Source organism: Choristoneura fumiferana, chromosome 22 (assembly GCF_025370935.1).
Source record: "Choristoneura fumiferana chromosome 22, NRCan_CFum_1, whole genome shotgun sequence".
Taxonomy (NCBI): domain Eukaryota; kingdom Metazoa; phylum Arthropoda; class Insecta; order Lepidoptera; family Tortricidae; genus Choristoneura; species Choristoneura fumiferana.
In genome coordinates, this window is record NC_133493.1 from 7,600,725 (window position 1) to 7,626,657 (window position 25,933).

Genomic DNA, 25,933 nt, shown 5'->3' on the forward strand with positions numbered 1-25,933 from the left:
GAGGCACCTTTATCATCAGTGAGGACCCGTCTCGGATCCATATGATCTCGCTAGCAATACACACAGGGAAGACTTTAAAGTTAAGTTTCTGAAAGACGTTGCGGAGTTCTGAAACACACGTTGCGGAGTTCCGAAAAGACATTGCCGAGTTTCAGAAAAGACGTTACGGACTTTCAGAAAGACGTTACGGAGTTTCATCGTATTCAATACGGACACGTCCGGAACATGTTAACGTCGCCAGTCGTGAGGGGCATTAGCGTACGCTAATCAAGAGTCACCTCCCATAGCGACGCGTGCTAACATTATAATCAGCCGCCATTGTTTTCTAACTTCAGCCAGTAATTAATCGCGGGCTGAACAATGTAATCTAGGCTAATCTGGGAAACGGGGAATTCGCGAACATATTACTAGTTTGACGCGAGAATTTAAAACTTTTTACTGGCAAGCAAATTTTGTGATACGAAACATTAACTAAGTACATGCGTCAATTGTAGAAAAAGTTGCACTGCGACAATTTTTCGTCAGCTCCCACCTAAAATCAGATGTGTTTTATGTAAGCACACGTCCCATGGCTGGGCTCAGGCCCTCTGTTTGAATGAGAGGGTTTGAAGTGTAGTTCCCATGCGGGCCCAGTATGAATCGTGAACTTCACACACACCATTGCTTCAGTCAACTTGCTTTTGCTGCCGATTACTGTGCTGCTCCACAATTACTGTTCGTAGATCACAACTTTAGTTAGGGCCTTTGTACACCGCGTTTTTTAAACGCGCCATTGCATCGCCGCGTTTGGCAACCGCTGGTATGGCAAGTAAAATTATGGCAAATTAAATTATGTCAAGTGAAGTGATTTGCTCTTAATAGTCCTAAGGTCACTCACAGTGCGCTATCAGGCTGCGGGGGAAGTTGTACCGGAGTAGTTCCCGGGACAGTTGGCAGCGCGTGAAGGTGCGCGCGTGGCCCTGGGAGCTCTGCACCAGCGTCGCTGCCAGGAGGAGCATCAGGATGATTGGACCATCTGCGATGCTATTTAAGTTTTGTTAAAAATCTGCGGGAAGGCCGCCAGTGCGCGCGTGGCCCTGCGAGCTCTGCACCAGCGTCGCTGCCAGGAGGAGCAGCAGGATGATTGGACGGGGCATCTGCAGTAACAATAATCAAATCAACAATAAGTGACTAATTAAGTTTTGTTAAAAATAAACATTTTGTGGTTATAACCACCGGTGAAGGCCGCTTAGACAGTCGCGTGCCTGAACTCATCCGTGTTTAAACCATCTAGATAATCTCGTGGATGCAGCCAATCGTGTGAAGCCGCTTAGACAGTCCCCGTGTGTATAGCCACCCGTGTGAAGACCGCTGAGACAGTCTCTGTAGGCATAGCTACCCGTGTGAAGCCCGGTTAGACAGTCCCCGTGGCTATAGCCACCAGTGTGAAGACCGCTTAGACAGTCTCTGTAGGCAGAGCCACCCGTGTGAAGACCGCTTAGACAGTCTCTGTAGGCATAGCCACCCGTGTGAAGACCGCTTAGACAGTCCCTGTGGCTATAGCCACCAGTGTGAAGACCGCTTAGACAGTCCCTGTGGCTATAGCCACAGGTGTGAAAACCGCTTAGATAGTATCTGTGGGCATAGCTACCCGAGCGAAGCCCGGTTAGACAGTCCCCGTGGCTATAGCCACCAGTGCGAAGCCCGCTTAGACAGTCCCCGAGGGCATAGCCACCCGTGTAAAGCCTGCATAGACAGTCGCGTGCCTGTAGCCACCTATATTAAGCCCTCTTAGATCAACGTATAGTTGTGGCCACCTGCGTGAAGCCCGTTTAGAGCCTGTACGGACGGACTGCATTCCAACTGCAACACGACACAACTGCACTCTGACTGCAATTGTAATGTATGGGCACCCGGCAGTTGGCAGTTACGTTGCAGCTGGAATGCAGTCTGTCTATACTGGCCCTTACTCTAGGTCAAAAATAATCCCCGCCGCCCAACGACACACATAACAAAAGCACAATTACGGGTGCATTGCCAATGTGACGTTTGTTTGTTTTTTATACTGTTTATACTCTGTATTGTACAAACCTGTTGTGTATACCTATGTTAGTGTATAGTATAAGAACCATTGTAAATCTAATGTAATTTCCTGTGTAAACACTGTTGGTATATCATAAATAAATAAATAAATAATAATAAAAAAGAAAAGTTTATAGAAAAAAATAAAGTGTCGAGTTATCCCTGAAGGGAATTCAGCCAGTCAACCTTTGAGTGGTAGAGAAGAACTATTAAAAAACAAGGATCGACAAATAGACGTGTGCTTAGAATATAACACGGCTATAGCCACATTTTTAACTTTGCTCTAGTGAGGGTGTCGTTGGCACTTCTCGGTTAAAAACAATTCTTTGTAAAATTAAACTTGTTTCTCAGTGTTACCCAAAAACAGAACGGTGTTGTTTTTTGCTATGCACAATTTGCACAATACTAAAGACAAGGTGGTAACAAAATATTGTTGCACTATTTCTCCAGAGTTGAATGCGCAATCAAGTATTCAAATAAGCTTGAAACGACTCATGCCGCCAGATGCAGTAACTTACTATTGAGACTGCGGAGTACAGTCAGCAGCGACAGTAGAATCATGTAAAATCTTACCAATAAGTATTATAAACTAGCCTTTTCCGGCTTCACTCGTGTGAGTATTTTCATTTCAAGTGAACCCTATACTTTTTTTTCAGAATTAGGTAAATTCTGGGTGTCTTAGACTCAGAATCACGAGCACGATTTTGGCGAAAGAAATCCCTAATTTTACATAACTTTTGTGTCTATTTTATAACGAACCATGCGTTAAATTATAAACTATGAAAAAAGTTACACAACTAAATAAAAAGTAGGGACACTTTTTCTTCGTTGAAATCAACAGTGCTAATAATTCTAAGTAAGATCCTAAAGTTACCTATTTTTTTCTTTAATAATGATACACATCCATGAATTGAAATCTGAATTGTATTGAAATCCGATGGGAATTCTCAAAAATGAAAAATCAGGAGACCCACTTGCTCGTTTGCCATCCAGTTAATAAAAAAAAAGTCTCTGAACTTTGCAGTCGAGTGTTGTGCCTTCAAATCGAATCTGGGGAGATATAGTATTAAAAGGAAGCTTGTGTATACAGCAATCCGAAAGTTGGTAGCGTGATGGTGACGTCGATTGGGCTCTATGTAGAATGGCGTATACTGACGACACTATTTAATTTGTATGAAAAAGGAAAAATCTAAAGACTTCACTATATTTAAAGTCGAAGAAATAATGTCGTTCTGTTTGATGAGAAGGATCTGTTTTAATGGCCCCACCCTGTTTTTTACTCTATATTTTTTATTTTGTTTTGTTAGCTTTAATAGTTAAAAGAATTGTTGTAATGTAAAAAAATATTTTTGAAAAAAAAACTGCCTATTTTCTCGGGGCGCGTTGTTTTTGGCAATGATGGATTTTCCAAAAGCGCTGGTAGTTAAAAAGTGACATGTAAAAGATATTTTTGCAGGCTACTTACAGAATTACATTGTTACGTTTGAATTTTTTATTTCAATGAAATGTCAAAACTTCATGTTATTTCTTTCACTTTTGGTGCTAACCGTACTTTGAAACTTAGCGTATCGTTTTCAATTCAAGAAATTTGCTTGATGAGTAGTTGATAAAATGTTTCCCAAGTTTTTCGTTCAAAAACTAAAATTAAATTTACTGCAAGATATTTGGTCTACTTTCTTAATGGTTTTATCCCTAATCTAACAATATTTTTAAGTCTGGTTTACCTCTTTTTGTTTAGTTTTTGATATTATATCTGACAGATTTATACAAAAAGAGAAACATAGATGAATTGGGTAATTATTTGAGGTGTAAGATAAATGTTACAGTAATAAATACACACATTTTGATGTGGTCTGTTTTATTTTGAACATAAGGATATGTACCGATAAGATGCTTTATATTATAAGAGATCGATAAAGTTTATTTTGGTTAAAAAAAGCAAAAATCCAATTTTAACGGTAACAAAAATGAGCACCGATACCACGAAAAAGAACATTTTATTTATTTTAAAATCTTATAATTGTACTATTTGAATAAAAATCCGATCATAATGAGAAAACGAATAAGCATTATTTAATTAATCAGGTATCAACAGAAATAGACAATCGATATCTATATAAAAAAAAAAATTAAAACTTGACCACGAAAATGACGACTTCAAATTGTCATTTTTGTAACCTTTTAAATACTATCTAGAAATTAAGATAAAAGTAAGATTAATAACTTCAACTCACAAACCAAAACAGCTTTCAATACCTTCTATATATTTTATATTCCCGTGCAGGTCTACGGTAGACCCGAACGAAATTATGTTACAACGAAACAACACAACAAAATGCTCCTCTAAATGGCAACAGGATTTTTTTTTATTTTTTCTCTCAATTTTCGCATAACATTTCTTTTTTGCTCCCGTCTCCTTGCTTTCTTTTCGTCTTCGGATATTTTATGACGCGAAGGTAAAAACAGGACAATATTTTTTTCTAAAACAAACTACGAATGACGGCATAACGGCATAAACGATTACACTGTAAAAAGCAGAAAATTCTATAAAAAGTGTTCTGTATTTTTTCTACTTGTAGGGAAAAATCATCTTTTTTGTGGTCTTTAATCAGTTTCGTGGCCCATAGCACCACGAAAATGATGACCACGAAATTGAAAAGTTCTTACTTTCGCGGCTCTGCAGTAAATATCCTATAGGTTTGAAGCAAATGAAATCAATATTGAATAACTTAACTGCAAATGACACAGCACCAGTAAAACATTATATTTATTTACCCAATACTCACCAAGTCGCAACCGTAACGAAAATGACGCTTGATCTTTGACGCAAATCTAACTTGAACCTTTATTACATTAATTATAGATAAATAATTATGGCTTGCGATAAACATTATACGTCATATGACGCAGTCTTATTTTCAAAGTTGCTTATAGTTAAAAAAGGATTTACAGGAGGTTTGACCTCTTTTTTTGTTTAAAATATTACTTAATAAGTGTGGCTACGAAAATGATGGTGTATTTTAGAACAACGGGAAATGTAGAAAAAAATAGTCTTATCAATGTCCTAATTTTTTTTATGTTTGCATGTTTGGTATATCATATTATGAACATTCAATCCATGTTTTAAACAGCAAGTTTTTCTATACCTTGTATTTTTTACAATACTACAAAGTAGTCAGGGATAATCCGAACCTGACCACGTAACTGACTTTTGTGCAGAAAATTTAAGTTATTGTGGAAAAAAAGATAAAATAGAATAAAATTTATTTACCACAAGTTTCAGTGATAATATCCTAAGCAACTTAAAAACAATAAACGATATATTTCTAATTTTATAACTGAAAATTTGAGTCTGAACACAATTGAACCTCTCGAAATAATAACCAATTACCTTTTACCTTGCTAGTTTAAGACCACACGTGCTATGAAAACTACGCCTGTGCAACACATATTGGCTTCAATCAGACTTTTCTTTGTGGAGGAGGAGGATCGAAGAAGAAGTCGATATTTGGACGCAGTTGCATACTATTAATACGCATTGGTATATTAACACTTTTAGAAGATCGTAGAGCAGACATATTTGCTAAGGGATGTATGTAGGTACGGCATGATAATAATATGATCACAGCTTAGGTTTAATACAAAGTTAAGAGAACTGTATTATAATTTTTGTTTTTGAAAAAAAATAACTGAATAACTAACTTGGCAAATTTCTTACGGCGCTTTTTTCTTGTCAATGACGGTCCGAAAGCGCTGGTAGTATAAAAAAGGTGACATGTAAAAGAACCCTTTGCAGCGTATATATTTACAGAATAAAAGTATTTTTTTGACAGGCAGACCTACCTGTCTGTATCCCGTAGCAAATTATGTCTAATCCATCGTAGAGGTGCTACAGCGTCCCGTAGCATGGTTCTACAGTCTGTTACAAGTTTTAATTGCAGTGCACTGACATGCAGTGAAAACTTATAAAAAGTAAGATCCCTAAAAATCTTGTAATTTAGTCCGTCAGTTATATTAAAAAAAAAACTGTATAAAAATTTACTTGTGTATAGTTATCACTCGGGTCTAGTGCAGATTGGGATTTTTCTTTGAGCTCTCATTCTGAGAGAGGACTTATGCACACCAGTGAACCGCACATAGATGGAAGATGAATAAACAATAATATTTATTCTGTGATATTATAAATTTAGAATAGTGCGTTACGTTTATAGAGTTTCAACAAAACTTATGTTACAAAACAAAACCAAAATTGAGCAGCCTCCCTTTTCAGTAGAAAATGAAAGACGTAGAATAAACATGAGAATAATAAGCCACAGATGAACGAGTGGAGCTGTACTAACTCTACCCGACAAAATTATTTAGAAATAAGCTTGTACCAAAAAATGAGTTTTTTACCTCAGTACAAAAACTGTAATGCTGTATTTTTTTATTTATAAATTAATAAAAATAAATAAGTATTGTCAACCAAATAAAATTCTGTCCAAACACAAGCATTTTTATGCTTACCTTATTTTCTGTAAAAGTTTTTGAGACTAATAAAATAAAATATTTAGATTAAAAAAAATATCAAACAAAAATTAAAACGATACGGTTTGACTACTTAACCTAAGCCTTAAGTGAAAATAAGTGTTTAAAAATCATTTGAATAAAAAAAAACCACATATTTTGGAAGGTAGAGTGTAGACTTAACCGTGTAACTAGAGGTTCTTTGAAATGGAATGTCATTTCTAAGTTAAAGCTTGTTCATCCGGAGCGCGAAAATCATTGGAATAATTAAAGGCCACCTATTTTATAATAACAACACTTCCTACGATATTATTAATTTGATATTTTAGTATCTTTATTATACGTACTTAAATAGAGACAGGAATATTAAGTTATTTATTTGAACATGTATACATAGAAGGAAGACTTCGAGAAGAATAAAGGAAGAATTACGAAAGAGATCTAATAATAAAGTAATTGTGAACAGCGAAGCGGGGATGAGTAAATGAATCGTTTCTATTAGTTCATGAAAAATACGTTCCTCGCAACACATTCTTGCACATCTCTGGTGAAAACGCAGCCTTAGTCCAAAGCAAACAAAAATAAAAATAAATTTCAAAATGCTCATTTTTCAAACGGCTCTTTGTTTCAACGTTTCAATAAATAGCTTCAAGCGGTAGTTAAAAAACAAACGAAATGCTACCGGAGACGTTGAGAGAAGTTTTTCTTCAGATTTAATAAGCGCGGTGTGGAACTATTGTGTTTTGTATCGAGTTGAAAGTGAGATATTCTTGAAGTCAACTACACGCAAAGTGTTCTGTACCAGTGCTTCGACACTCCATGTAACAAAGTAGCCGCTATCTATGTATGTCTATATAGAGATTAAGGATAATCCTTTCTCTGTATGTAAAAGTGCTCATCGAAAGGCCTTAAAATTAGACAAGAATAAAAAATATATAATTGTAAAATCCAATGAAAATTGCAAATTAAAATTTTATGTACAGTCACCAGCATCAATATCTGACACAATAAAGCGCGCATAAATATCTGATACGACTCTATTTCTAGGGCCGATAGCACGTGTCAGATATTTTTGCATGCTCCACTGTAGCAGATATTATATGCAGGTGACTGTGCCGGGGGTCGAAAAAAGGGTAGAGACTGACAATTATTTTATCTCGATTAAATAAAAATGACTTTCTGCCAGGTTCATTACGGCGCATATCTTGGCGACAATGGTCTTCCCGAATGCGTTGATGGTATAAATTTCAAATCTTTCTCGAACGATATCAATTCGGATACTCATAGTGCACTTTCATATAATTTTATACGCAACCAACTTTATAGTTTTGTAAAAGCATTAAAGAATGTTTCATTGCGAATGCGCAGATTTCATTTCAGCGTGGAAATACTTTGTAGATCCTGTTATCGCAACTAAAAATGCTTTAATAGCTTTGTCTGGCTCCTGCTTAAATTCCTTGAAAGCAATTGTAAGAATAACCAAATGTACTAAAGTACAAGTTTTATAATTGAATGTAGTACTTGTAAAGTTTGTGATATATGAGCCTGACTGTATTTTGTAATTTGCTTCTACTATTTTTAATTGAATCAAATACAAATTGTTCAGTGAATAAATAATCCTAAGAGGTTGTTTCACCATTCATCATCTATTCGAACAAAACAAATAGAGACGGCATCACATTTAACCGTCAGTTAAGACTAATCAATGGATGGTGAAACAGCCCCTTAAATATGATAAAATAATTTTCAAAATTACATAACTTACAGTTTGCCTCTACATATCCTAGATATTGAGCACTGGGTATAGTCAGCATTAGATGTGGATGAGTAGTTATGGTGCTCAATATGATCGCGACACATGGCTCCACTGCCAGCCAAGAGAGTGTTTAGATCATGAGCACCTCTACTGCTCACCCACTTCTGGTGCTGACTGTACATCTGTTTAAAAAAAGTCGGGATACTGAAAGACATTTACATTGATTAGCAATCACTAATCAATTACTCAGTTTGAAGATAACCAGACTAGACATAATAGTATGTCAACTTCGCGTGAATTTCGCAGAAGCATTTAATTAAGCCCCAAGTTTTATCAAAGTTACAAAACCTAATTAGTTTCTGATGTACGTGAAAGCTTAAAATAATTTCATTTATTTTAACGAACTAAATTATCTCTTTCAAGTTTGGATAATTAATATCCTATGAGTCATTTTAGTTCGTAATATCGCGTAATATAAAGTTTTTTTTTTTTTCAATTTGATAAAGTGCTCTGCAAAATCTTAGCCCGGTCAATCTGATATTTCGTCACTACTTTGAAAAAAAAATGTTCATAATTTTCATAAACTTCATTCCGAAAAAAAACATTTTGAGGTACAAGGTTTTTAAAGTAGTGGAGATTTGTTTAATATTGCCACCAAGACACAAAAAAATGTTTGTAAAAAAATATTTGTCAAATCACTTACCATACAGTATAATCCATTTTCTAGTATGCCAACGTAATATTATGATATAGCTACGATTTTATTTTTCAAGTATAAAGAAAAGCTTTTTTCACGAGATGTGGTGGCAAACAAGCAGGTGGCAGAGAGAGAGCGTAAATTGCAGTAGATTCTAAGACAACAGACATTCAAAATTGAATTCTTGAAGCTCCGTCTCTGCGAGGCACTTTCAACTTACAACGAACGTATATTTGCACTACGTTCTTATCTACCCTCAAAATATTTGGAAACTTCAGCACTGTTCACAAATTATTCAACTTCTACGAACTCTAATTTTCAGACTCGACTGAGCAAGTATTTTGTCACTATCTACAACTGTAAGTTAAAGAGGGACGGCTTGCGCGTTTTCCTTTGACTCCCAAAATGTATGCTGAAACGGGAAATTTTCAAAACAAATGCCGTGCTAACTTTAGATAAACTTGTTCGTATCCGGGTACATTCTAGTTAGCACAACGAATATAACTTTTCCGCTATTATTGTTTATTTTTGCTGTCTGAATCAATCTTTGCTAAGATAATTTCAGAGTTGCACTAAAGAGACTGCACTAGAGTTGTTACTTGTATTTTGAGACTATCTGTGAGATCCTGTAATTGGCTGTGTCACTATTTTCATAATCATATTGTTTTATAAGCTGTTGGTTCTCCTTTAAATAAATAAATATATAAATAAATAAAGAAAATGAATGATAGAAGATGAATGTTAAGCGTTATAATTTTAACTGTTTGACAACCAGATAGCGATAAATTGATCTAAATCCACATCACGCGATTGACAATACGGCTTATTAATGGGAAACAAAGATTGACGCAAATTTATGTGAAAGTTGTGTTAGCAATATCTACTGAATAAGTATAATTTAATCGATTGTTCACTTATCTTATAATAATTGTGATCTCGTCAAAGACGCGTGGTGGAAAGTAGGACAGGCAGTTGCGCAGCAGTGGGGACTATGTTAGTCTAAAAGAGTAATTAATGAAACAATGGAGTAGAGTTTTTATCTCGTGGCTACGAAGACAGTTAGTTTTACTTTTATTTTTCTTTGCTTTTACTTGACGTATTTGTTATTTTTTATGTAAGTATATATGTAAATAACTACTTTTATATAGTAAATATCTATATTTACCTTATGTATCTATGAGCCGGGCTGGGTTGTGCGTTGCGTTGTGCGTGCGCGCGACTGCAGTCCGCCGCCCAATGGGCCACCAAATTGACGAATTACCCACTTAGGTACGCAATGTTGCAACACTTAAAGGGGCAGCTAGCTAGGCCAAGGGATATAAACGCATAAAATACTACTTTATTATACGAGTTTACAACAAAAACAACAGATGGCCGTTAGGGGAGAAAAGTTCTCGCATGGAGATCGCGGATCGGCAAGCGCAGCGTAGGACGTTCACCAACGAGATGGATGGATGACCTGGTTAAGAAACCGTGAGTTCACGGTGGATGCTGGCCGCTTCCAAAAGAAGCAACTGTAGGTCTATGGGGTGGCCTTGTCCAACAGTGGATGCCCTACAGCTTATGATGATTAGGAAGTAAAAAAACATTACATTACAGGTTTAAACCTAGTTTAGGGGTCGAAAGCTCGACCACTTACTTAAGACCCTTTTGTACAAACTTAAGTTTATGTTTACTTGTAACACTTCTTTTTGAGTACAATAAACATTATTATTATTATTATTATCTTTATTTTTTTTTCATTCTTAGGTTTAGGTTTTTATAATAGCTCTAAAAAGTAAAATACAGAAAAGTACATACAAAATAAAAATATTATAAAAACCTAACCTAGTTTGCCGCCGGTAATGGGTAGGGCCCAAGCTACCGGTGGTCAGGGCCGCAGAGTAAGGAACCTCCGGACGATGCGTGCCGTGTCCAGAAGTACCGCTTTCTGTATCTGGCCCTTGATCCAGCCATCTAGCGAGAGTCTCTTGAGATGTTGGTCGAGACTCTTCGCTATTAGACCGTTTGCCGAAACGACTATCGGGACAATGATCGTCGAGTCAACATCCCACATAGCAGTCACCTCGTGAGCCAAGTCAAGGTACTTGCTGAGTTTGTCCTTCTCGGCCTTCACGAGGTCTTGTCATGTGGGATGGTGACGTCGACGAGCACTGCCTGGCGGTTTGATCGATCTGTCAGCACGATATCAGGCTTATTGGCTACAATAGTCCTGTCCGTGATGACAGATCGATCCCAATAGAGCGTGGCACGACCATTTTCAAGAACTGGCGCAGGGACATACCTATAATACGGCACCTCAAAGTCTACAAGGCCGTATCGAAGAGCAAGTTGCTGGTGGATAATCCTGGCTACTAAGTTATGTCTGTGCAAATACTCACCGTTAGCAAGATGAGAACAACCGGAGATGATATGCCTGAGTGACTCCCCAGGACGGCGGCATGCCCGACAAATGTCGACCGTACCGTCCTTCAGGATATACCTCCGGTAGTTATTCGTCATGATAACTTCGTCAGCAATTGCACACACAAAACCCTCGGTTTCCCCAAAGAGGTCCCCGAAACGTAGCCAGGTCACCGACGCGAGAAGATCTACATCAGGCCCTGTTAGGGCCTTGTAGAACCGCCGTGTAGCTCTTGCTCTTCCATACGTTCTTGCGATCTTCCGTGCTCATTACCAACAGGACTGCGCCATTATTATTATTATTATTACTGACACAAATATGAGTGCAATTCATGAAAACTTATTTCTAATATCCATTAGAAACTCCTGTTAAAGATTCTAAAAACTAATAGTCTTGTCGAGACTCAAGTTATCGATTTCTTAATGGACTCTAAGCACAGCCATTAGAGTGACAGTTCATTAAAATTTCATAAATTACTCGTACATACCCAACCCTTGCAGAAACGCTCAGGGTACGCAATCACAATCAGTGGTAAAGAAACCCGGCCTTTATTAAAATAATGCGACCCTTTCCACAAAGGGCTTGGGTTTTTACAAAGCTTTCATAATTCTAAATCACACTGCAAATGAAATCCGGACCCTTAAACATTGTTTGTAGGGCAAACTGTACTTCACACGGACGGTGTCAAGAACACTAACCGCTTGTTGATATATTAAAGCAGTTATCCAATTACAAATGACCTCTCTTACCTCCCACCTATCCCGGAATCACCCGGAATCATCGGGTATAGGAGTAATACCCGAGATCATTTTAAATTGGTCTCGGCGGGCCCTTAAGGCTGTATTACGAAATTATTTTATTGCTTCTGTTGGGTCTTTGTGGCATTTTGGCTTATTCACAAAAAGGTGACAATTGAAACACTTAAAGACTATTAATACGGGTGTGTTTATTCATAGGACATGGTTTTGTAATGAAGTCGATTTTAAACGGCCTGGTTTATCCTCTTTGTTTATGTATGGAGGTTATTAATTAGGCTGAGGTTTTTAATCAATTAAGTACCTTTTGTGGGGATAATGTAGAGGGAATTCAACGCAATTGGTGAGCTGCGTTGATTAACTCGTTTTATTATTTCAACACTGGTTTGTGCCCGTAGCTTGGTTGCTGGCACAGATTTCTCATATCCCGTGAGAATGTTGCAATCTCTTTATTCTTTGTGAGATCGTAAAAGGAAATTCTACGAAAATTTTGGCCATTTAAGTCCAAAAGTTTGGCCTACAGGCAGATGAATCAATCAATCAGGAGCCCTTTTTTTAAATGTGCATTAATATTTTGTACAGTGATCAATATTTAAATAAATAAATATCGCCCACGCACGCCCATTCTAAATTTCATGATTCTAAACTAAAGATTTTGGAAATTTATTTATGTAGGTCATGTGAATTTTTTAAAATTAGTTGAGTAATATGTGAAATTGTAGTATGATTCTATCCAGCACGTAAGTATATTATATCCACTTTGTAGCTTCATGTACAACCTGTTATTACTATTGTACCCTTAGTGTTATACCAAAGTAATTATACCTGGGCATTTTCAGAAAAAGTTATTAAAATGTTTTTTTTTAGATTAGGATGAAATTTCGTTTTCCTATTCAGAATCAGGAGCACTTTCGATTGTAATAGGTGAAAAAAAGTGTCTCAGGTTTTTTTTCATATAATTTTGTGTTATCCATTACCTACAAGACCGCCGCCATAGAAACGTATATGAAAACGGTCAGGAATAAAAAATCTTGGGACACTTTTTTTCTCCTATTACAATCGAAAGTGCTCCTGACTCTGAGTAGGAAACAAAATTTCATTCAAATCTAAAAAAAAGTCATTTCAACAACTTTTTCTGAAAACGCCCACCTACATACTTTAATTATTATAAAAAAGGATGACGTCCATTCTGAACCAGCAAAAATACAGATAAAAGAACAGAATAACGACAAAAGTGCGTCGTGTTCACATATTTTCGAGATTCTCATCTTACGATATTATTTTGCTGACTGTAGATAGGTACTGCCGTATAAGTCAATGTGTGTCCGTCACCTAGTACCGTCAATAGGCTTGTAGCTCGCACTTACTCCAAATGTGTCAGGCGTGGAACAAGTCACGAGAGAAAAGATCAACACTTCAGACCAATTGCTCATCATCATCATATTAGCCGTAGGACGTCCATTGTTGGACATATGCCTCCCCCATACCAGCATACATACATATTATGTAGCAGCATGCATAGTTACCAGTTACCATGTTACCATGAGTACCAACTCATGCAAGCGTATTCACTAAGAGATTGAAAGAGTGGCACAGCAACCAGTTGTTACTTATTGTGTCAACTTTGTAACTATCTGACGTACACGCGTCGTGAGCTTGTATATTTATGCATACACCTATTTCTTGCTACTACTCCACATAATATCCAATGCGTGCGATTTAAACAGCCAAATGCGTACCAGGTCATAAAAGGTCTCCCTTTTATAACTTACAGCATTACTTCTTCGGCTGCACGATCGTCGCTCAGTGGAAATGCCCCATTACGTCGCCGCCACACGCGTCGCCGGCGATTCTTATACAAGTACAGATTACGAGCGGAATTGCCCCTCGAGCTGGTCTTTATACGCAACGCTCCTTCCCCAGGATTATTGTATAAAATTACGCTTTTGGAAAATTCTAACTCAGCTTTATGAGGCGTGGTCAGTGCTGAGGCTGTGTTTTATAGAGATTGGAGCGTTTCTATGGAGTTTGATGAATGTTTTTGAGGACTGTTGTTGCTTGTATGATCGTAGAATTGGTTCCTTTAGTTTGGACACAAAATAGTACATACGCCTGTGTTTTAGCTGCCTAGAGATAAGTTTAAATTGTAGCTATGGAAAATTTAAAGGCGTTTATTGTAATGACTGAAAAAGGGTACTAGATTTTTTCATTATGTATCATTATAAGCTTTTATTTAGTTTCACCTATCCCGTTGTCTGTTTGTCAGTCTGTAATCAAGTTGTTGCAAGTTAAACTCGACCAACTTCCAGTAGTTGGACTGACTTGAAATTTGGTATACAGTAAATTGCGTGACAATACAATAATCTGGCAGTGACATCCTGGTAGTCCGGCCAGGATCGTCTCCGCAGGATCGACTTGAAATTTGGTATACAAATGTTGTTTGGGCGGCAATGCAAGTACAGTCAATAAAAAGTACAGTCGTCAGAAAAATCTAGTGTTAAAATGAAATTTTTACCAAAAACTTATTTATTTAATTCCTTGTGTTGGTTTTTTCCCAATTTGATCTTCTTTCTCATATTCTCAATGTTTATTTTTATCAAAAAGACAAAGATAAATTTTATTTCACTATAATTACTTAAAATCTTTTATATTATGGGCAGTACCAACTAACTTTATTACTATGCTGGTACCAATTTATAATTAGTCAGAACGAACAAAATTTTTGACTAATTTTTTCCCGTTTAATCAGTCACTTTAATCAAAAATAAAATCTTGATATTTTTATTGGCTAGGTACCAACTTAATAATAGGAAATTGTATCTCATTAAAAACCATTCTTCTATAAGTTTATTGTAGTGCATCCCATCTATTTAATAACGGTGATCTACCTGAAAGCACTCATAGACTAAAAAAATGACACCGGAAAAAGCCCTTTGGGATTTACATAAAAAAGCTTTCAATATTTTTTATTTATTTACTTGTTCCAGAATGTGGTTAATGGTCGCAGCTGCGCTGCTAAGCGCGAGCGCATCGGCAGAGTGGCGCTGTCCCGGGCTGAGCGCCCGCCCCGCCGCCGAGTGCGGCTGCGACCTGCCGCACACGCTGCGCTGCGCCGGCGACCACACCGCACTGCAGGTATCCTACTAATATTATAAATGCGAAGGTTTGGTGTGTTCCCACTAGTTCCACTGACAATACTATAACAGAGTTCTGTAATAGTACTGTTGATTGAACTAGTGGGAACACACCCTAAGCCGCGACTGTTAGTTCATGATTTTTATCCCTGTCCCGTGAGAATATCGGGATAAAAAGTAGTCTATGTTTCATTCCAGGTTATAAACTAACTTTTTACCAAATTTCATCCAAATCCGTCCAGTCGTTTCAGCGTGAAAAAGTAACAAACATACTCACTCACTCAGAACCATTCGTGTGTTCCCACTAGTTCCATTGACAGTACTATAAAGCTATTATAGTATTGTCAATGGAACTAGTGGGAACACACCGGACTTAGAGTCTTGAAATTTTGGGCAGTTGTTCTTAACACAACCTCAATGAAGACCACTATATAAATTTTGGGAATTCCCAGGGTTTTTTTTAAATCCCGGAATTTTAATTATAACTACCAGATCGAATAGTTTACGCGTGCGAAGCCGCGGGTAAAAGCTAGTGATAGATTGATCAAGGAACTTTGCACTGACCGAGTGTAGCCATTATCTAATCTCAAACACCTCAACCTTGTGTACTCGTAGGTTACCATCGTCAAGCTAGGGACAAACGCATGAGGATCGCTTGTTGATTTCTAGAGGAACGAAGAAATATTGTGCGCTAACTCGTGGCAGTTTTTGCAGGTGATAGGACCTTGTGCAAGGTCCGCCCGGATTGCTACCACCATCTTGCTCGCTAATCCTGCCGTGAAGCAGCAGTGCTTGCACTGTTGTGTTTTGGCGTGGAGAGTAAGACAGTCGGTGAAATTACTGGCCATACCTCCCCATCTCAGGCCTCTAGGTTGGCAACGCATCTGCAATACCCCTGGTGTTGCAGATGTTTATGTGCGGTGGTGATCTCTTACCATCAGGAGACCTACTTGCTCGTTTGCCATCCAGTCGAATAAAAAAAGTTCATTAATAAATGTGAATAATTGAATATTTACTTTATTTCTTGTTCTTGGGCATGGTTTACACCACGTTCACACATAAGCTATTAAGTGTATGAAACAACTATGTTTTCCTCCCACTAAAATGTTATTTCGAACTAAACTCAAAAGATTTCAATATGTCAGCAAGAAAATATCAATAACGCAGTTCCATTATTATACCATATCGATAGTATTGAGGAAATAACACTTGTTTGTGTACGTTCTGTTTGTCTTTCGGTCAGTTATTATGGCCTGGTAGGAAGGTTGACGAATTGTGAGGGTTTCCTGTATTGTTCTTGATCGGGAAGCCTACCCGATCAATGTTTGCTATGTCATTCAGATTGACTTTGTTCAAGGCTTTTTTTAAAGGAGGCAGGTTAGGCTATGTGCTGCAGTGGACTTCCTACGGCTGATTTATTTATTAAACACGTTCGCCGGCGGTAAAGGGCATTACCGTAAAATACGAACATGACAGTACGGCTAACGCAGTATTTATTTGAGATTGCCTATAAGACAGTACGGTGCTTCCCGAGCTAAACCTATAGTATTGATACCTAGCAATTTTTTACTGTGATGTCATTTACAATAACTGTTGCACTACTGCCGAAACAACGTGTAATAACAAGCTCGGGTACTGCTATAGCCGTAGTTTCATTATGTATGAAAAAAACTGTCATTCCAGTACACTCCATATCTTGGGTACCGCCAGCGAATGTGTTAATAAAAAATACAGCATTACAGTAAAAAACCAATGCACTATATAACTTAGTTATACATAAAAAAGAACACAAAAGAGGCACACAACAATTTTTAATGTCGCTTTTGGCGCATCTCAAGCTTAAATGCCGGTTAAGTGTGGTGGCAAGTTGACCCCGTCCGCAGATATGCCGTAATACGCGGCCGGGCAGACTATTGACGCGGGCCGTGTCAACAGCACCCTTTTCAAAGTCCGGAATCACGCAGGTGTCAATCGATAGCTGTTGTTTGCTGACCCGAGCCGTGGTTGGTTTGGGGTTTACTAATGTTTCTCGAGGCGATTTTCTTAAGGGTGCTAAAGAGGAAATATTTTTTGGTCGTGTATTGTTTTGGAAATTCGCCGAAGAACTAAAGCCACCGACATACTTGTAGTTTGGATCATCATCATCATCATGAGCCGGAAGATGTTCCCACATGCATCCACCGGCTGCCCACAACTCTCACGACGTCATCAGTTCACATATTCGGAGGCCTGTCAACGCTGCGACTTCCGATTCGTGGTCGCCATTCGAGGACAAATACAAATATGTTATTTTTCATAAACTTAACTTGACTTCACTTGACTTAACGGTTATCTGTTCTCTGAGCGATATGGCCCGCACATTGCCACTTCAACTTGCATATTCTGTACTGAACTCTAAAATAGATTGATATCAAATATTCTACAATAAAGTTAGTTTATTGCAGTAGGGGCCAAGGCGGGTAAAGTAGTGACCAGTGACCATCGGCTTAGAATAAATACGGACGTCTTAATATACACTCGGAACGCCGAAGAGGGGTCTGTTGGACGACGGAATAAAACAAAATGTCGTCGGGTTCGGAGGTTACTGCCAGAAAATAGACACGGATATACGGTAAAAGTAGACTACTGATTTACAATCTACTAAAACAAATGACTGTTAGGTTAGAAGATTTTTATTGCAAGTTTTAAATATGAATTGAGCGTTTATTTCGTATGATTTTCGTGGGCACATTTTTGCTAATATGGTAAAAGATTCTGTTATAGTTTTCAAGTGATCTAGAAGTACAGGACGTCTAAAATAATAATAATAAAAATACCCTTAAATGATTGATCCCTACTAATAAAATTATATGCGAAAGTTTGAGAAGGCGAGTGTTTTGTTACTCTTTCACACTAAAACTCCTGGAGGGATTTGAACGAAATTTGGTACAAATAGCTAGATTTCGGAATACGATATTTTGGGATCGTGATGTACGAGTATGCGTGTTTGTTACCAAAATCTTAACCGCTAAGTGAAACTTCAAATTGTCAAGGGTGTTTTTTAAAACCTAAATAAAGAACACGACGTAGGTATTTAATTCTTTTGGTAATTTTCACTAGAAAGGATAATCTCGGACTTTCAATCCAACTGACATATTTTCTATGTAAGAGTGGAATTGCAACTTCGAAGAAATACTTATTAGGAGCTTGTTAAAGTTAATCGTACCTACCTAGTTTGTACCCTATCTAAAATGATGTCTAATGTTTTTATTTAAAAAGGATAAAAAATAACAAAATTCGAAAGCCTAAAGCTACTTAAGATTATTTTTGAAATTTAAAAAATGTTAATTAAAAATTACCAAAAAACAACGCACTTTGACGTAAGTTGATAATAATATTATAGGTTATGATTGAAATTCTTTGGCACATGCGTAAATCTAGGCTAGCTAGGTTGATGATAATAATAATTATTATAGACGTGTGATTTTGTAATTTAAGGCTTGTTTATGTTTCCTCACATTATATTCAAAATACCATACGCACAGGACTTATCACGCTAACACACACGAGTAATATTTACCTCGACATTTCGGCAACATTACAGTGGCCGTGGTCACGAGTAGACACACACATTTCTCACACATTTTTCTCACATTTGCAACGAAAAGTAAGTTTTCACCTCAAAACTTATAAACCATAAACAACCCCGGGCTCCCTTTGCTGCCCTCGCTGAAGATCGGGTCCCTAACCAACTCGGGTTTATAATGGCTCCGCTCTCTTCAGTTCTTCGGCATGAAATAAACTATAATAACCTCTTCACCGCCCCAGTCATCTAGTCATGACCATGACAGCCAATAGAATGCCTCACACGCCATGGTCATCTATACATGACCAACATTCAACTCGTAATTAATCCCAATTCTGCAAAGGAATAAAAAATCAAGTTGATTTGTCGCTGCTTTTTCTGTGACGTACATAACACGTCACTTCGTTTTGTGACGGTGAAGAGGCTAAATATTTGAATGAAATATCATCAAGATTTAAGTACTTAGTTTATTTTGTAATTATCTACATGGGTTGGTAGTAAATAGTATCAAAATGGACAATTTATTTACGAGAAACAAAAAAATCTGAAGTCATTGTTTAATTTATTTGTTGTCTTTCGAAAAAATGCCACCTAATGGTTTGGTCTTCTCCATTTTTTCGACGGGAGCAAAAAGCAATTAACTTTAATCGTTCATTCTTCAGTTCGCACTAATTTTTCAACAGAGATTTATAGAATCCATCACACTTTTAACACTTCACTATCAGAGAAAGTATTCTCTGCTTTTATTAAACTTGTTTTATTTTCACTATCTGTATTACAACAAATGCTAAGTAGTTTGCATCTCAAAACAACAATTATTAACTTAAGAGTACAAAGAATCACCAGGACTGTTATTGCAATGTATTGTTTTGACATTCTCGGGGCATTGATATCTCTTTAATGAATACAGCTACAAGACACGAGAAGTATCTAGTTTTAGATTGTTATCTGATGTTAAACACTTTTATTAGTCAGAATAAATAGTAGAATATTATGAACATAAACTGGGATTAGTTTTCTGGAAAGTTTGTGATTTTATATCTAAATTGGTTGCTTGTTGCTATTGTGTATTTTTATCATAAAAAAACAAAACCTCCGTTCTTATTATTTTGATAATAAAAGGGATTAGACCCTACTATACCTAAAAGCTTGTTAAGCCTGTGTTAACTTAAAGGTACTGTTACACATGCTAGCTACTAGCGCCAAAGCATGCTACTAATGCTACCTTCTAGCATATGCTAATCATGCTTAATATAGTGGAAGAAAAAAGGAAAGACTTTTGCCCAGCAGTGAGACACAATACAAGGTAAATAAAAAAGAAATAATAAGTATAGTAGTATAGTGGCATACCTACTACTATGTAAATAATCGAACGCCCTGCATGTTATATGAGGTGAGGTTAGATCAGGGATGGGGATCAGGGATGGGTTTTCCTTCGCGTGCCAATATATAACGAAATATATGGCGGGCCAAGTTGTTGCATTTTTGGCTATGTTATTTACTGAAATAAAAATATTGATATGTATTTTCGGAAACACTAATTTGACCATTGCCAATGAGAATGATATTTTGTAACAATACGAAATCTTCTCTTGATTTTTGTTTGATGGTCGCGGGCCGGATTTCAAGCCTTCGCGGGCCGGAGATGGCCCGCGGGCCGCAGTTTCCCCTTCCCTGGGTTAGATGATGTGTTGAGAAAAGTAACGTTAGGCAGTTAATTTTTGCAAAGGCATTAATGCCTTTTTCACAGAGATATCCAGGTTTTAGGCATCTCTCAGGGAAATAATTATTTTAACATAAGTATGAGATAGACTTATTTTCTTTCTTTTAGTTTTTAAAGCAGTCGGGTTTTTTACTTTTTTATTTTAATTATTTTGATATCTGTCAAAATTATTAAAGTATCAAAGGTAAAGATAACGCCGCTATACAATAATTTAACCCAATTGTCTTAATTTTCAATCGCTTTATCCTTTCAGATAATCGGTCGTCACCTCCGCGAGCAACGGGCTAAGAATAAAAACACGACAGTATCGCTCCTCGACTGTGCTCTACGAGGAGTGTCTGTGTTAACAACAGCCTCGGTGACGGAGCTGGCTGGTGTGGGGCTACACGGGCTGGTGATATCTTCCGGAGACATCAGGAGAGTGCAGCAGGGCGCGTTCAATATGGTGGCGGGGAGGCTTCTTGCGTTGGGTAAGTATCGCTCCTCGAGTGTGTTCTACGAGGAGTGTCTGTGTTGACAACTGCCTCGGTGACGGAGCTGGCTGGTGTGGGGCTACACGGGCTGGTGATATCTTCCGGAGACATCAGGAGAGTGCAGCAGGGCGCGTTCAATATGGTGGCGGGGAGGCTTCTTGCGTTGGGTAAGTATCGCTCCTCGAGTGTGTTCTACGAGGAGTGTCTGCGTTGACAACAGCTTCGGTGACGGAGCTGGCTGGTGTGGGGTTACACGGGCTGGTGATATCTTCCGGAGATATCAAGAGAGTGCAGCAGGGCGCGTTCAATATAGTGGAAGTTATGTTTGTTAAGGAAGAGGTGGGAAGTGTCCTGTCAACCACCGTCCCTTCACCGTTTCGTCTCCGTCCGCTTTAAGTGGATTTTTTTTCCTGCGCACCACTAAACTGTGGAACCAGCTTCTTGGGACTATACTTTTAGAGCGGTAAGCTCAGGGATTTTTAAAAAACGAGTCTAGATACCAATCTCCCGATGTTTGTGTTGGGTGTAATAGGCGGCGGTGATTGTTTCCCATTAGGTGACCCGTATGTTGGTTTGTTCTCTCTTGTATAATAAAAAATGTACCAGAACCTGTATCACTGAGTTTCTTGCGGCGCATTCTTCTTCGCAATGATGGTCTTTCCTTAAGCGCTGGTAGTTTAAAAAATGACAAGTAAAAGTGCCCATTGCGGCCTATTTACTGAATAAATTATTTGAATATGAATTTAAACTGCTCGTTGACAACACTACTAGCTTTTCCCCGCGACATCGTCTATAATGAATTCGTTTATTACTGTTTCGCGGGAACTACACAACTTTCCAGGATAATTACTATTCTATGGTCTTTCGAAGGTCTCAAACTATTTTCATAGCAAATTTCATTTGAGTTGGTTCAGCGATTTGACTCTAAAGCGGTAACAGATAGAAAAACAAACATACAGAATTTTCCCAACCATTTATTATTTCGAACATATGCATTAGGACAATGATAATGATATTTATGAGACATTGGTGGCACAGCCAACAGAAGACGCGCTATAATCTACGTTCTGTATCCTGTAGAATTCACTACCTAGATATGTAAATTAACTCGTGCATGCTATGCAAAATTAGTAGGCGCTTCAAACTAAACTTAATAGTTTCTTTATTTGATTTTAGTTTGATACAGTACCTCAACTTGTGGCTTATTTTTAAAATGTACTTATTTTTAGGTCTTCCAAACAATCAATTGCCTACGGTTCCCACGGAGGCAATATCGCATTTGTCTATGTTAGACCGACTGGACTTGTCTAATAACAAAATACACGTCCTGGATCGCAGTTCTTTTAAGGTAAGGTCAATTAATCAGTACGTGATCTTAAGTTTTTTAATTTATTTAATTTCCTGTGTGTCTGACTGACGACCAATTTAAAAATGAAATCATTCAAATAAAATATTTGATCAGGCGTTACTTTGCGGAGATCAATGAACTATAAACAATCACTTTCTTCTTATCATCTTACGATAGCTACCTACGTCTATGCAACAAATGTGTGTTCATGCAGCTTCTCCACTTGGGTGAATTCTGGTTGAGTTCGAAACGCGTCAGGGTAGTGTGGTGGTGGTGACAGTTGGATTTGTGTGATTTGTGTGTGTTCTTACAGTGTGGAGGTGGAGGAGCTGTATGACCACAAATTTGTTGCATAAACGTTGCAACGAGTATCTTAAGGCCATAGGTGACCAAAGTAATTGTTATAGTTCAATAAAATCATTCAGTCAGCTTCTTTTTTATAAATAAAGATGTAATGTGTTCGCAGGGCGTCCAAAATCTGACATATCTAGATATGAGTGACAATCAGCTGACAGACATAGCGCCTGGCGCCTTCCGACCGCTGGAAAAGCTGGCTGTTCTGAGGCTACGAGGGAACCTGCTTAAAGTAGATGCACTTGCGTCGCTTAAGGTTCGTAATACTATAAATAAATAAATATCACGGGACACTTGACTTGACACCAATGAGGGCTATCGCGTATGAATTCGCCGCTAGAGGCGCTAGTGTAGCGTGAGGTCTCCGAAATGTCAAATCTCATAGTTTTTGGGTGAGCTACGCGGGTTTATTTATAATTAGAATAATTTTGTGAATATTTTGCAATATCTGAAATTAATTATGGCAAATATGCGTTCCGGGGCAATGAATGTTTGTGTTTTGAGTCAGTTTTGTCTTTCGGAAACCTTTGTCGGAAGTGCTTGGCATCCGCTATTTGTCCCTATCCTGTGCGACTTCGCTGGCTCGGTCACGTAGACAAAATTTAATAGCTAAGACAGCAAGCCAGAGAATATTATAAGATTATAAGAAATTAGACATTTGTCGTAATTTTCGTTTTTTTTCTCAAACATAATACTACATACATTTACTGCATTGAGGATTTCATTTCTCGAGGGTTATGCTCACGTGCTGACGTGTGGGTAGTAGTTCTTAAGTTAGTATGTACATGTATTAAAAAAAAACTGTTTTGAAAAAAGAGCTAAAATATCTACCCTAGTTCATTAAAAACACTGAATGAACAATTTTTTTCGTTGATGTACTATCGAACCAACTGAATCGTGATCCACTGTGGAACCTTTTCGTAGAAAATATCATAACATCGCATTGCTTGACAAAGGAATGCAGTATTTTTTTTCGACTGGATGGCAAACAAGCAAGTGGGTCTCCTGATGGTAAGAGATCACCACCGCCCATAGACACCTGCAATACCAGCCTGAAACACAACAGTGCAAGGACTGCTGCTTCACGGCAGGATTAGCAAGTAAGATGGTGGTAGCAATTCGGGCGGACCTTGCGCTAGGTCCTACCACATGCAGGATGACACTTACCTGTGAGAGCGTTCTACGGTAGGCCAGGAATCAAATGGTTTGACTGTACGAGTATTCCAAACTGGCATTTGTTTTCCTTGTACGCATAATTTTGAGTTGTCGATTTTCCTTACTACTCAATGGTAGTAAATCATTTTTTCGAGCCATAGAGATTAAAAACGTACAATATATCATATTTCAGACAAAGCCATCTTTAACATTGTTTTTACAATTTCCCAGGAGGCTAACTTGCTGAAAGACTTGGACTTGTCTGGCAACGCTCTAGAGGGGCCCCTGGAAACGAGCACTGTGCCGCCCCTGCCGTGTCTGGAGATCCTGCAGTTGTCAGACAACACTTTTGCGAGCATACGCCGCGGAGCGTTGTCAGGTTAGAAGAATAATTATAAACTTACACAGATAGTAGAAAGATTGCCTATCATCTCTTTTATGCTGTACATTAAACCCGTATGACTTTTATGCATTCTTGATTGACAACAGTCTATAGTATTGTTGTTGACTTTATCTTATTCTGCCAAACTCTTGGCTCAAATAAGACAAGATATGTAAGATTAGCTCTTATCTACTCCTGATCAAGATTATTGAGCCGACTCAAGATAATACCTGAGTCATATTTATAGTGTATTGAAACATCTCAAAACGAATATCTATCTCAAAATAAATCAAATTTATTACTAGACTGTTGCCCGCGACTCCGTCCGCGTAGAATTCGTTTATCGCTATCCCGCGGGAACTATTCCATTTCCGGGGATAAAAACTATCCTATGTTCTTCCGCGTTACTCAAACTATCTGTGTACCGAATTTCATCTAAATCAGTTCAGCGGTTTCCACGTCATGGAGTAACAAACAAACAAACAGACTTACCTACAATCTTTTGCATTTATGATATTAGTAGGATTACAAACTAAATCACTCTTAATAACATTCTTGATAAAATTCATTTATTGATTTTAAAGTATACTAAACTTTGAACAAAACAATAATACAATAAAAATAACTTATAAAAAATATTCATAAGCTTTCGCACACAATACACAAACATCACGCCTATATTCCCAGATAGGGTAGGTACGCAGAGCACACGAAACGTTACCGCTTCGGAGCCACTTTCAGCAATTTTAGATTTAAAGTTTGACAAAAAAGGTATAATAATGACAGGTTGCTAGCCTACGGTTACGGTAACCTTAAGATTTCGCATTTAGATATATATAATATTAGTAAGTAAGCGGGTACTTACTTCTAAACTAGCGTAGTGAAACCTATAGTAACTATTACCAGTTTATACATAATTACCTATATTTTATGAGTTTGATTCTACAATGAATCATCGGCTCAGGCCTGAAATGTCTGTTTTCCTAAAATGTAAAATTCTCAAAACGTCTGCGTTTTCACAATGTTAGCACTTCTATTTTCGTCAGCTTTCTCGAAATGTCTGCTATTAAAAATGTGTACAATCTCAGGAAGTCGTCTATTCATAATGTTGACATTCCTATAATATTAGCATTACCATAATTTCTGCTTTCCCGTTATGTTCACTTTTTTAAATAGGCTATAGTCTTGTTATGTTTGTTTTCCCATAATGTCTGCTTTATGTTCAAATCAATGTTCTTAATGTAAAAGGTTTAATTGCTTGCATACTTACTCTTTGATAACATAAATATCTATACCTAATATAAAATACCGCTGAACCGATTTAGCTGAAATTTGAAGACCATGATTGGATACATTTTGGGAATAACACTTTTCTGGAATGCCAACGTTATAAGAAGGCGGATGTTTTGAGGTTGCAGACATTTTGAGAATAAGCACTTTCTGAAAAGCGAACATTATACAAAAACTGTCATTTTTTAAGACAGGCAATTTTAAATAGCTGATATTTTGAGAAGCTGACGTTATGCAAAAGACGTGTTGACATTCTGAAAAGCAGACATTTTGCGAAAAATACATTTTAGGAAAACGGATATTTCAAGCCTGAGCCGAATCATCAACGTT

At 37.5% G+C, this 25,933-nt stretch overlaps 1 protein-coding gene across 1 annotated transcript in view; it reads left to right on the forward strand.

Moving 5' to 3' along the window:
• LOC141440543 (uncharacterized) overlaps positions 1–25,933 on the forward strand; it is a 124,470-nt gene that overhangs the window by 65,768 nt on the left and 32,769 nt on the right. Inside the window, exons 2-6 of the mRNA XM_074105085.1 lie at positions 15,167–15,314; positions 20,855–21,071; positions 22,304–22,422; positions 22,889–23,032; positions 24,163–24,310. Coding sequence (XP_073961186.1) covers positions 15,168–15,314; positions 20,855–21,071; positions 22,304–22,422; positions 22,889–23,032; positions 24,163–24,310 — 775 coding nt within the window. The 5' untranslated portion in view covers position 15,167. The remainder of the gene's footprint in view (positions 1–15,166; positions 15,315–20,854; positions 21,072–22,303; positions 22,423–22,888; positions 23,033–24,162; positions 24,311–25,933) is intronic.